General features: G+C 56.9%; 1 protein-coding gene across 1 annotated transcript; it reads left to right on the forward strand.

Annotated features, from left to right (window-relative positions):
• Positions 1 to 1,519: 1,519 nt before the first annotated feature.
• Positions 1,520 to 11,205, forward strand: PCDH12 (protocadherin 12). Its single transcript, XM_062502267.1, has 4 exons — positions 1,520 to 4,408; positions 4,827 to 4,921; positions 5,967 to 6,169; positions 10,841 to 11,205. The coding sequence occupies exons 1-4, from the start codon at positions 1,520 to 1,522 to the stop codon at positions 11,203 to 11,205; spliced, it is 3,552 nt and encodes a 1,183-aa protein (XP_062358251.1).
• The last annotated feature ends 1,441 nt before the right edge of the window (positions 11,206 to 12,646 follow it).

Consider the following 12,646-nt stretch of genomic DNA (forward strand, 5'->3'; position numbering starts at 1 on the left):
ACCTTCCCACCTCCCCTCCCAAACTCGGGCACCGGCTGGGAGATATCCAGCTTCTCCACCGGGAGCTCCGCGGGCAGCGGGAGCGAGCGGCATCACGGCTCCGGGAGAGCCTCGAGCTGCGCAGGAGGAAGAGCGAGCACAAAGCAGGGAAATGACTTGGCAAAGGTCACCTGGAGCTGGGGCCGAGCCAAGGAATAGCGCCGGGGCTCCGGCCACCCCCCGCGGCACCGTCCCTTCCTCCCACCAGCTCCTGGCACTGCGGTGGGTTTGGATTTGGTGCTCTTTGGGGCATCGAAATTCAGCGTGAGAAAGAAAAGTGATGGCAGCAGAGATGCAGGATCCTCACCTGGGAAAACCAGAGCGGTGAGGGGAGCTGGGAGGGATGAGAACAGGTTGGAGAGACAAGGGGTGCCTGTCAAGGCTGGAAAAGCAGGAGGAGAGGGTGAGGTGGGCTCAGGACACCAAAGGCTGCTGGAAGTTGCCTGGGAGGTGTGGGGACACAAAGATGACGTCCTTGGGGATGCTCCATAAGGAAAATTCCCTGTGCTGAATGGCTTCAGCCACCTCGAGACCAAAGCAAACCCAGCCCGGGGTCTGGGGGCTCCACAAGCTCAGGAGGATCACAGGGAACACCTTCAGGCTGTGCTAGCTGTGTGTGCACAGCTGGCCAGCTGTGGTGATAGCGGTGCAACAGCTGGGCAGCCTGAAGGCGGGGGCCCGGGGTGAGGTGCTGAAATAAGGCCAAGCAGGATGGTGCAGGAGTGACGCCAGGGAAATCGGTGCTGAGCCAAGCTGGGATGGAGCACGTGCCAAGACAGGGAGCAGCCAGGACAGACGGAAGCAGGGACGGGGAGAGGCCTGGACGGACACAGGTCGTGTCTGCCAGCACCTCCCTCCTTCCCTCGTGCCCTCCCGGCTGTGTTTGGAGTGGCCACGCTCCTGCTGATTCATCAGCTCATTTTTGGTGTGTCCAGCTGGGAGCTGGTGACATCTTCACCTTTGTGCTGGGAAAGGTGACATGGGCACAATAAAGTAGAGCAAGGAGCAGAAGGAGCAGGGATTGCCCTTGGATTTAGGCAAAATGAGAATCCGTCAGAGATGTAAAAGCGTGGGGAAGAAGGCTTTGGGTAAATGCTGGAGCAGGAATCCATCACCTCTTCCTGAAGCAGAACAGGTTTGTGGTGGGTCATGGACTGCAGGAATCGCAGCTTTTGTGCTCCGCAGGTGACAGCAGTGACGGTCCCCACCGGGCTGGCACCGGGGGGCACTTCCACACCCTCCCCACCACGATCCCCCACCCCGCCCCGGCATTGTACCAGCCCGGTCCTCCCTTTTCCTGTAGGTGGGGTTTCCATAGGATGTCCATCCCCAGCCCGGCCAGCCGGCCGCTGGCTGCTCCGGGGACGGTCCCTCCGCTCCGCTGCGGTGATGGCAGCGCGGGGGACAACCACCAGCCCTGCCTGTGACATCCCCTTCGCACGCTCTATCTGGAGTCCGCTTCACCCGGACATGGGAGAGGATGCCGAGGCGCTGCGGTGGCCCTGAGGACGCTGTGGGGATGCGGTGGCCGGCGGGACAGCCCATGGCAGGGCGGCGGGGCCGCGGGGGCTCTGCCAGCAGCGTGCTGGGGCTGAGCCGCTCGGCGCTGCAGCTGCCGGCGCTCTGGTGGTGGTACCTGTTCCTGAGCGCCGATGCTCAGGAGGTGGCCACGTTCACGGTGCAGTACCGGGTGCTGGAGGAGGTGCCCCCGGGGACCGTCCTAGGGAGCCTGGCCGAGCACTTCGAGGGCGGTGAGAGCGGCGAGGTGGCCGAGACCTTCCAGCTGATGGAGACCCCCGGGAGGTTCCCGCTGCATGTGGGCAGCGGGGATGGGGTGCTCAGCACGGCCGGGCGGGTGGACAGGGAGCAGCTGTGCCGCCACAGTGATCCCTGCTGGGTGTCCTTCGACGTGCTGGCCGCCCAGAACCCGGCCCTGATCCACGTGGAGGTTCAGGTGATGGACATCAACGACAACGCACCGCGCTTCCCCACGGCCGAGCTGGAGCTGGAGATCTCGGAGAGCGCGTCCCTGCGGACGCGGATCCCGCTGGATCGAGCCCTGGATGCCGACGCCGGCCCCAACGCCCGCTGCTCCTACACCCTTTCCCCCAGCGAGCACTTTGCTCTGGAGGTCGTCTCCGGCTCCGACGGGATGAGGCACGCGGAGCTCGTGGTGGTGAAGGAGGTGGACAGGGAGCTGCACTCCTCCTTCGACCTCGTGCTAACGGCCACTGATCACGGGGAGCCGCCAAAATCAGGCAGTGCTTTGATCAAAGTCATCGTCCTCGACTCCAACGACAACAGCCCCGTGTTTGCAGAGAGCTCCCTGACAGTGGAGGTTCGGGAGGACGCCCAGCCTGGGACCCTCCTGGTGACAGTCACGGCCACTGACCCCGACCAGGGTCCCAATGGGGAGATCGAGTACAGCCTGAGCAGGCACGCACCCCCCGAGGTGCTGAGCACCTTCAGCATTGATGCCCGCACGGGCAGCGTCCTCCTGAGGCTCCCTCTGGACTACGAGGAGACCCACGCCTACGAGCTGGACGTGCAGGCGCGGGACCTGGGCGCCAACCCCATCCCGGCGCACTGCAAGGTCCTGGTCAAGGTCCTGGACGTCAACGACAACGCTCCCGACGTCCACGTCACCTGGGCCGCGCGCGTGCCTGTGCTGTCCGAGGCCCTCCCCAAGGACAGCTTCGTGGCCCTAGTGACAGCCAGTGACCCCGACTCGGGAAGCAACGGGCAGGTGCTCTGCTCCCTCAGCCAGGGCTACGAGCACTTCAGGCTTAAGAGGACCAACAGCCACAGCTTCGCGCTGCTGACCAACGCCTCGCTGGACCGCGAGCAGCACGCCGAGTACAACCTGACGTTGGTGGTGAGGGACTTGGGGGACCTGTCCCTGGCCGTACTGAAACACCTCACCATCTGCATCAGCGACGTCAATGACAACGCCCCCACCTTCGAGAAGGTCGCCTACGAGGCTGCCGTGGCTGAGAACAGTGAAGCGCCTGTCTTCCTGCTCACCGTCTGTGCCACTGACCCCGACCTGGGCTTCAATGGCAAGGTCACCTACAGGATCCTAGACCCCTCTGTTTTGGGGCTGGTCTCAGTTGACCCCGTCACCGGGGATGTTTTTGCCCTCCAAGCTTTTGATTATGAGCAGGTGAGGAGCCTGGAGTTCCTGGTGACAGCGGAGGATGGAGGGCATCCCAAGCTGGCATCCAACATTTCCATCAGGCTGGCTGTGCTCGACCAGAACGACAACGCACCCATAATCACCACGCCAGCGGTGGTGGGAGGGGTGGCCACGCTCTCTGTGCTGGTCAATGTGGACACAGGGTGCTGCTGGGTGGTCCCTGGGAATGGGAGCACCCAGGGGGCTGCGACCAATTCCACTCTCATGTCATGCCCTGGCAGCCCCCTCCTCTTCAGCATCGTGGCCAGGGATGTGGACTCCGGCATCAATGGGGCTCTCCGCTATGATCTGGTGGGTGGGGGTGATGCTGGGCTCTTCATCCTGGACCCCCTCCTGGGCCAGGTGTCCCTCAACACCAGCAATGCCAGCAGCCTGGCCGGCAGCCAGTGGGAGCTGCTGGTCCAGGTGAGTGACCAGGGGGACACCCCCCTGCACACCCTGGCCCGGCTCTGCTTGCTCTTCCGGCGTCACGGGGCCTTCTCCAAGATGTCAGCACAGGATCCTGGCTGGCCCAGTCTCCCCGTGGTGCTGCTGATCTGCCTGGCTGCTCTCCTGGGCGGGTGCCTACTGCTGCTGGCACTCACCCTGTCCCTGCGCAAGAAGGACAAGAAGGATGGCATGGCCTACAACTGCCGGGAGGCAGAGGACGCCCGCAGGCAGCAGCAGCTCAAGAAGCCCCACAGGCAGATCCAGAAGGCTGACATCCACCTGGTCCCTCTGCTCTGGGGACGCCCCCGGGAGGCTGAGCCCCCCCAGCCTTGCCAGGAGGAGCAGCCTGGCACGGCCACCCCCACATCACCACAGGCTCCTCTCCACCTCACGCCCACTCTCTACAGGACCCTGAGAAACCAGAGGACACAAAAAGGCTCCGAGGAGCAGCAGGGCACCTTCGAGCTGCCCATCCTGCAGCGCCGGCCGTGCCAGCCCCACCGACCCAAACACCTGGTGAAGGAGGCTGTGACCCCCCCCGAGGCGCCGCTGCATGGCAAGAGCTTGGTGAAGCCACCCATGGGAGAGCCCCAAGTGCCACCTGAGCCACCCGTGGGTGCGGGGGGACCAGGGCAGCCCCAGCCCCACCAGCAGATCCTCAGGAGCCTGGTCCGGCTGTCGCTGGTGGCCCTGGCGGAGCAGAGCCCGACCGGGGAGTTTGCGATGGAGTCACCCCCAGTGCAGGTAGGAGCTGCTCCGGGCATTCCCGGAGTGTGGCACCCCCAGCCCTTCCTTGTGGTGGGAATGTGCAGCCTGATGCTCTCTGGTTGGTCTCTTCCCCCAGGCTCAATAACCTGGGTAGGATGAACAACCCTCCCCACCCCATCCAGGCAGGGTCGCTCCACCAGGACACACAGGACTGGGGATGGCACGGGGAGAGGGGACAATCCCATGGGCAGCAGGGAACAGCAGGAGGGGTTCAGGGGAAGCTCAGGCCCAGGTGGGCTGCCCAGGGCTTGTTTTTCCCCCAGTGTGGGGATGCTGAGCCATCTGCAGGAGGAGGAAGTGCTATTAAAAGGCCGGGGGGGATCGGAGGGACGTCCTGGCAGGAAGCAGCTTGAGTGGCCAGCTCGGGACTCAACAGGCTTTTCCTGCCTTGCAGCAAATCTCCCAGCTGCTCTCCCTGCTGCACCAGGGCCAGTTCCAGCCCAAAACAAACTACAGGGGAAACAAGTACACGGCCAAGAACGGCAGCAGGTAAGGCTGGCTCCCATCACTTCCCTTCCCTTCCGTGCTCCAGCCCAACCAGTCCAAAATTTCGAGCGCAGGAGACAGTGGGGCAGAGACACACAAGGAAAAGCCTCATCCCCTGAGACTGGAGGTTCTCCCTACAGGGGCTGGTGGTGCTCCTCTGGTCCTGGCTCCCAGTGGTATCCAGCTGCTCTTTGCCTCCTTCCTGGGGCACCTTTGGGAGGTCCCTCCATCCTCACCTGAGCCATGAACCCTCCTGGGTGCTCAGGAGCACAGAGGGGCCCAGCTCTGGAGGCAGCAGCACAAGGATGAGTATTCTCATGGCTCTGGACATTTTCTTAGTGCCTGCCAACATGAGTTTGGGACCCCTGACCCTGTGCCGGGGGGCAGATGAGTGAAGAATTGCAGCAGAGCTGGAAACACTGAGATATCCCGGCTGTGTGCCAAAGACAGCCCCAAACTTCATGGTGTTCCCAATAAATCATGCTGTGTGCTCTGGGTACACACTCCTGAGGATGCTGAGTCTCCACCACTGGCTTGCCACATCCCCCTGTCCCCAGCTGGCCAGGCCATGGGCAGACAGCTTTCTCCACCTTTGTCACCTGCAGCTGCAGAGGATGGAGAGGGAGGGAGAGCAGCTCCAGAGTCACTCACCTGGTCCTGTAGGAGGGAAGCTCCTCTGAATTCATGGGGAGGAGCCAGCAGGTCCCTGTTTGCTCAGGATATGCCCCTGGATCCCTGGAAGTATTCCAGACCAGGTTGGACAGGGCTTGGAGCAACCTGGGGTTGTGGAGGGTGTCCCTGCCCATGGCAGGGGGTGACACTGGATGGGCTTTAAGGTCTCTCCCAACCCTCCTGTGCTTCTATGATCTTGCTGCAGAAGGATAAAAACCCTTTTTGGGCAAGAAATGTGGAGCAAACCCCCAAAACTCGTTAACTGATGGCCACTAAAAACACCCTCGGTTCTGGGAGTGATGCACGGAGAGGGTGCCTGGGGCATTTTTGGCAGATAGAGCCCCTTCCAAGGGCTCACTGGGGCAGGGGGCTGCAGTGACCTGGGTGTTGTGACCCCTGGCAGGGCTGCAGGGCTGGACACAGGGCTGGACACGGGGCTGGACACAGACTGCCTGAGCACCAAGGACAGCGGGCACGGCGAGAGCGAGGTCGGCGACCACGACTGTGACAGCGCCTTTGAGCTCTCGGTGCAGCAGCTGGTGGGAGAGGAGCTGGAGACCCTCCTGGAGCCACAGGCAGGTGAGCTGACCTCGCTGCTGGGATGGGGTGGGGCTCAGGTAACCCAGGCTAACCCCATGCAGGGGGTGCAGCTGGCCAGGATACGTGGCACTCCCAGAGAGGCTCTGGCAGGGGCAGTGCTTGGGGCAGCATGTCTGGAACATCCCAGGCTTTTGGTACCAGGGCAAGGGATTTGGTGAGCTTCACGTTGGATTTTCCCATGTGTTTATGGCTGCTCTTCCCTTCCATGGATGTGGCTGCTGTGGTTTAGGGTTTAGTGATGTGTGGGCTTGGTGTCTGTAAGTCCAGTTTCACCTTCCCACGCTGGCCTGAGCCCTCCCTTCGTGGTGTCCTGGTCGATGCAGAGTGAGAAAGGTGGACACTTGTCCTTGTCAAAGCCCTCAAGATGTTATCTACCCTCAGAGCCCCTGGCTCCTCTTTCCTCTTCATCTCCTGTGACCAACCTGCTGCTAATTTGATCTTTTCTTTGGGAGGTGTGACCAGAATTTTGCACAGTGTTTAGGATCCACTGGGGGTACAAGGAGGTTTTCCGATTTTTTCCTCATTCTTGTCCTGCCCAAGCTCCACGCTGAGCCCTGTTTGTTGTGAGTCCCAAATCCCCCCTCTGCATGGAGGGAGAGCCATCAACACCTGACAACTTCTTGTTCCCTGGGACAATTATCTGAGAGTGGGTGACAGAAATTCACCAGCCATGTTTTGCTCATGGCACTCAACATTATCAGGTCCTCCAACACCACTCTGCTCTTGGGTGTTTTAGTGGAGTCAACACCAACATTGTCCCCTTTCCATGTCATTTATCACTTGGTTGAGCAGATACTCTGGGACTCTGCTAATGACCTCCCTTGGTGAGGAAGATTAATTATTCCTACCCTCACTTCCCGGCTTTTAACACATATTAATACCTACAGAACCTGGCTGTAAATTCAGGCACGGCTCAGGTCTCCTGCAAGCCTGGCTGGTGCTGTTCCACCAGCTCAGGTGACCTCTGCCTTCACAGAATTGAATTCTGGAATGGTTTGGGTTGAAAGGGACCTTAAAAATAATCCTATTCCACCCCTGCCATGGCAGAGACATTTTCCATCATCCCAGGTTGCTCCAAGCCCCAATGTCCAACCTGGCCTTGGGCATTGCCAGGGATCCAGGGGCAGCCACAGCTGCTCTGGGCACCCTGTGCCAGCCCTGGCCACCCTGCCAGGGAACAAGTCCTGCCCAATATCCCATCCAGCCCTGGTCTCAGGTAGTGGGAAGCCATTCCCTGTGACCTGGCACTCCAGACCCTTGTCCAGAGTCATCCAGGACTCTCCATCCAGCCCTTCCAAATCTCCAGACCACAGTTCCCCATGTGACAATGTCAGGTGCCTCCTCTGGCAGCAGCAGCTCCACGGCTCTCTCTGCTGAGCCTTGCACAGAAGGATTTCTCTGAATCTGCTTGGGCTGGATTCACCTTCATGCACTTAAAAACTCCTGTCACCATTTCCACCTCCCCTCCCTCTGATCCTGCATTCATTTGAAGCAGTAGTTAATGAACAGCAGCTAATAAACCAGGCAATTTCATATCTGAGTTCCTCTGGCATTCCGGGGTGAATACCATCTGGGCCTGACATTTTCTACATGTTCCTTTTATTGATTTGTTCTAAAAATCTCCTCTCCTGGCATTTCAATTTGAAAGAGTTGGGCTGACTCACGTCCTGTAGCAGAAATTTCATTGTGGAGCCTCTGTGCTCCTCCACAGAAGAGAAACTCATTGAGCTTTGCTGCTGGGGTGGTTTGAATTCCAGAGCTGGGCATTTTTGGTGCTCTTCCTTACGGACAGAACCTGCTGCTTCTCCCCCTTTGTCTCCCTGCTCTTTTATTCCAGTAAGGAGCAAATGAAGGAAAGGCTGAGACCTAAAAGTTTCTTCAGATTCCAAGGTCCTGCAGCCAAGAGCAGGGAGCAGGGAGCCCAGCTTCATCCCAGGTGCATTGACACACCCTGATCCTAGAAAAGGGACTGCTGGTGCTACCCAGCAGCTCTGGATCCAGTCCTGCCCACAAAAGGATAGAAAATCTGGGCTATGGTGAGGCTGATCCATGAACGGGATTCTTGGATCTGACAGGAAAAAGTACCCTTTTGGCCAAAGTCTGGAATTCCATAGGATCTTTAGGGCTGGAAAAGCCCTCCCAGATCATTGCACCCTAGCACTGCCACGTCCACCAGTGACCCGTGTCCCCAGTGCCACATCCCCATTCCTGGCATGATGATTCCACTGCTCCCCTGGGCAGCCTGCTCCATGCCAGCAGGGAATGCTGAGGCTGCGTGGATTCCTGCTGGCCATGCCCAGGGGCTGCCCTGTTCCAAGGGTGCCAAACCTTCCCCAGGAGCCCAGACCTGCCAAACCTTTCCCAAACCTTCCCCAAACTTCCCCCAGGAGCCCAGACCTGCCAAACCTTCCTCAAACCTTCTCCAGGAACCCAGACCTGCCAAACCTTCCTCAAACCTTCTCCAGGAACCCAGACCTGCCAAACCTTCCCCAGGAGCCCAGACCTTCCCACAAAGGTGGCTGAGCCAGAGCTCCCAGGCTCCTTCCTCCTCTCCCAAACACAAACAGAGCTGTGGCCTTGCATCCTGAGAAGGAGGAAGGAAGCTCTGCTGGTGCTCAGGAGCATCCTAACAGCTGGCAGAGGCTGGCTGGGCCTTTGTGCTGCTCCCAGCAGGGGGACTGCAGTCCCAGGCAGCTCTGGGATTGTTGATGCTGCGGGATGAACGCCCAGTACCGTCTGTTAGCTCTGATCCCCCAGCAGCAGATGAGAGATAGAACTTTATGGATGATAAAAACAACCCCTGCTCCCCAAACACCATTAAAACAAGGCAGTAAAGAGTTATTGGTCAAATTAAACATACCTAATTATGAGGTTTTTGTGGCCCAGCTCTCCCTGCAGAGAGCAGATGAGTTGTGCCCTGCTCCAGAGATGAGGTAGACAAATATTCCCAGAATGAAGTGGCTTCTTGCAGTCTGGGGAGGAGAGAACTTCACATTTTACAGCAAAACCTGCAGCACACTCGGGTGATATCTCCAGGAGCAGTCACTGAGACTCAAATACTGAGGTGTGAAGTGACACAAAAGAACTTCGGGGCTCCAGCTGAAACAAAAACCTAAGGGATGTACCTGCCCTTCTCTCCTTGCCAGGATGGAGTCCCAGCTCTCATCCCCAGCCCACCCTAGGGCAGCTGTTTTGTGGATAAAAAGGAGCAATTGCTTGGCTGGCTGAGGAAGGAGCCTTGTCTAAGTCACTGACTGCATCCCAGGGTACTGTTCACCCTCTGGAATCAGCAGGATAAGACCATTGGAATGGGGGCCCTCCTTCCAAATGCCACTTTTGAGTCACACCCACACAATTATTATTACAATGACACCAGCCCTTGCCACCCTGGGACTGCTGGGTTTTGTTCCCAGTGAGGTTCTGCTGCTCCCAACACCTTTCCTAAATGGGGTGGTTGCTCTGAACCCCTCTGAGGTTCTGGGATGTGCTTTGGGAAGGAACAATGAAGGGCTGGACTGCAGCCTCTGTGCACCACAGCACGGACTCTTGTTTACCAGCTGCCTCAAACAACAAGAATCCCTGTTCCCCTTCCTGCTGTCTGACGAGGAAGCTATTCCAGGCTCTCCCTGCTATGGGGTCCTTCCTTTATTTTCCAGGAGATGTTTATTCATGGACAGCTATAATCACTTCTTCTCTTGCCAGCACTATTTTAAGCACAAAGATTTCCTCTGCTGGCGCTTATCTCCTCAAAATAATGACAGGTTGCAGTCAGATCCCTGGAGAGCATTTGCTTCCTTAGGAGCAGCAACCCCCAGCTCTTGGGGTCTCCATTTTGTCAGCCTGGATCACTCCTGGTTTCATCTTCAGAGTTTTCCCTGCTGGTGTCATTTCAGCTCCCTCTCCCACAGATGGATAATAAGATTTGTGTGTAATTCCCCTAATCAGACCCAGGAACAATCCACCCTGGCTGTGCCTCCCTGCCAGCAGGGAATACCCTGACCAATCCTCTGTGTGATTCCAATTGCCCATTTTGGGCCAGAATCGAATTATTGGTGCACTAAGGAGCCTGCCCCAGCCCCCAGCCCAGGCTCCCCCTGCTCCTCAGCTGTTTCCAATCAAGCAACAATGACTTTAGAGCTCAATTGTTCGGTCCCAGTCTCCAATCATACAGCTGTGCGTTTTAAAATCCAGAATTTCATTCTGGTATTATTGTTTTCACAATAACCCATTTCTTCTCGTTCTCAATCTGCCTCCTTAGCAGCAAATTCCCACCCTGGAGTGACCCTGAAGGGAAGTCCACTATCTTTGTGTCCAACATTTCCTCCTGGAAAGCTTTTCATTGTCTGCTCCCCTTCAGCCAGTCCTAAACCCTCTCTCTCTCAGGCTTTGCTAACAATTTAGTGAAGTGCCAATTGAGACTGCAACAAATGAGAACGCACTGCGATTCTAATGGTTATTACATTAAAAACAAAACAAAACTAAACCCCCAATAGTTTCAAACCAGTTCTATTTTATTTGGGTTTTTTGAGCTGCTGGGTCACTGGTGATCTGTTTACAACCAGCTGAATTTAGATATTTTCATTTATCAATGTTTTTTATTAATTTATTTCCCTCTCCCCCCTTTTTCCCTGGTGTGCTGTCCCTCCCCAGAGCTGGCCCTCAAGAGGCTGACATCTGCAGACCCAGAGTGGGTGGCTCGTCTGTCCCTGCCCCTCACCAGCAGCTACAAGGACAACATCTTCTGCCCTGACTCACCCTGCTCCCCCGAGGACGAGGAAGCTGCAAGGCAGGAGAAACCGAGGACCTTTGAGACCTTTGGCAAAGGTGCTGGGGCTGACCCTGGTGGCAGTGGGACGAGGCTGGCCAGCACATTCCTGTCAGAGATGAGCAGCCTGTTTGAGATGATCCTGTCCCAGAAGGTGCAGGTGCACGGCGAGGTGGGCACGGGGCTGCTACGGCAGCTCTCGGCCCGTGGGCACAGCCTGGACCTGGGGGATGCTGCTCCAGGGCTGTAGCAGGGAGAGAACAGACAGAGATTTGGGGTGCCCAACCCTCTCCCCAGCCCCAGCAGGGTCACTGCATGACCCATGCCTAGACAGGTGTGTTTCTTCCTGCGCCTTGCCCTATGGAATTACTCCACAAGTGATTTCACTTTTAGCTGCTCTCCACCTGCCTAGCCTTGCCTTCCTCCTCTCCCACCCCAGCCAGCAGCAGGAGAACCCTTTCCTGCCAGGACAGGCCCAGGCAAGGGGGTTGTGAGAACAACCACAGCCCAGTGAGATACATCCATGTGATCACAGACTGTGAAAATACCTGTCATGGACACGGCTGCAGCTGGGCTCCAGGGGTTATTTAAATAAAACCCTTTTTTTTCTAACACTACTCTCTCTGTCAGCAGTGTAGCTGACATAATATATGTGCAGAAAGTTTGAAGTGGCAGTTAGGGAAGATGTGTCTGTTGTCTCCCATGGGTTCTTCCAGCTTCTGTGGTTTTGCCACTGGGAACTTGGCACTTTGTAAAAGCCCCCAAAATCAGCACTGGCATCTCTCCTATGGCTGCTCCACGTGCCCACAACTTCCTTCTCCGTAAGGACTGGATGTGGCACTCAGTGCTCTGGGCTGGATGACAAGGTGGGGATCAATCACAGGCTGGACTTAATGATCTCAGAGGTCTTTTCCAACCTTAATGATTCCATTCTAGTCTGTTCCCTCCTTTGAGGCCATTGGATTTTGGAGCACGGTTCTTATCCAAAAGCAGACACCAGATGGCTGGAGTCTGCCAAAGGTAACCTGGGAAAAGGGAAGTGTGAAAACACTGTTTTGAAATATTCAGTCACAAGCTTCACCCTTTTTATGGGTTTTCACTTTGATCTGTCTGTCTGGGAGCTGTAAGACAGTCTTGGGATAATAGCATGGGTGGGAAAACCAAGATATTAGTGACAAAGGAAGAAGCACACAGGTGTTTGTGCCTCTGCGTTCCTGGAGAAGGGAAGGGCAGTGACCCCACAGGCTCATGCAGCAGTGTGGGGATGGCAGCGAAGGGCTTCTGGGCCCTCCTGGACCATCTCAGATCCTACCCCTGTTCTTCCCCATGGAGCGGGAGGTGACAGCTGCCAGCTTTAGGTGTGTACCCATGAGTCACAGCACCTGACAAACACAGATCATTTAAAGCAGAGTAAATGAGAAAGTTCCCCCTTTTTTGTTGCTCTTGGGACTAAATGACAAGAGGAATAGAGTGAGATTTCCCCAGGTGGACTTTTTTAATATCCAAAATGTTGTGTTTTATTTCGAGTCTCAAAAATGCTTGTACAGATGAGCCCATGTCTGGCATCCATCCATGGATGGGTTTGGCCTGGCCTGTTCGTGCTGCTGCTCTGCTAACACAAATCTCTAGCTGGTTTGTTTTACAAACAAAACAGGTTCTTAAACCAAAACAATGTGAGGGAGCCAGATTCT

The sequence above is a fragment of the Cinclus cinclus genome, chromosome 14, assembly GCF_963662255.1.
Source record: "Cinclus cinclus chromosome 14, bCinCin1.1, whole genome shotgun sequence".
NCBI lineage: Eukaryota > Metazoa > Chordata > Aves > Passeriformes > Cinclidae > Cinclus > Cinclus cinclus.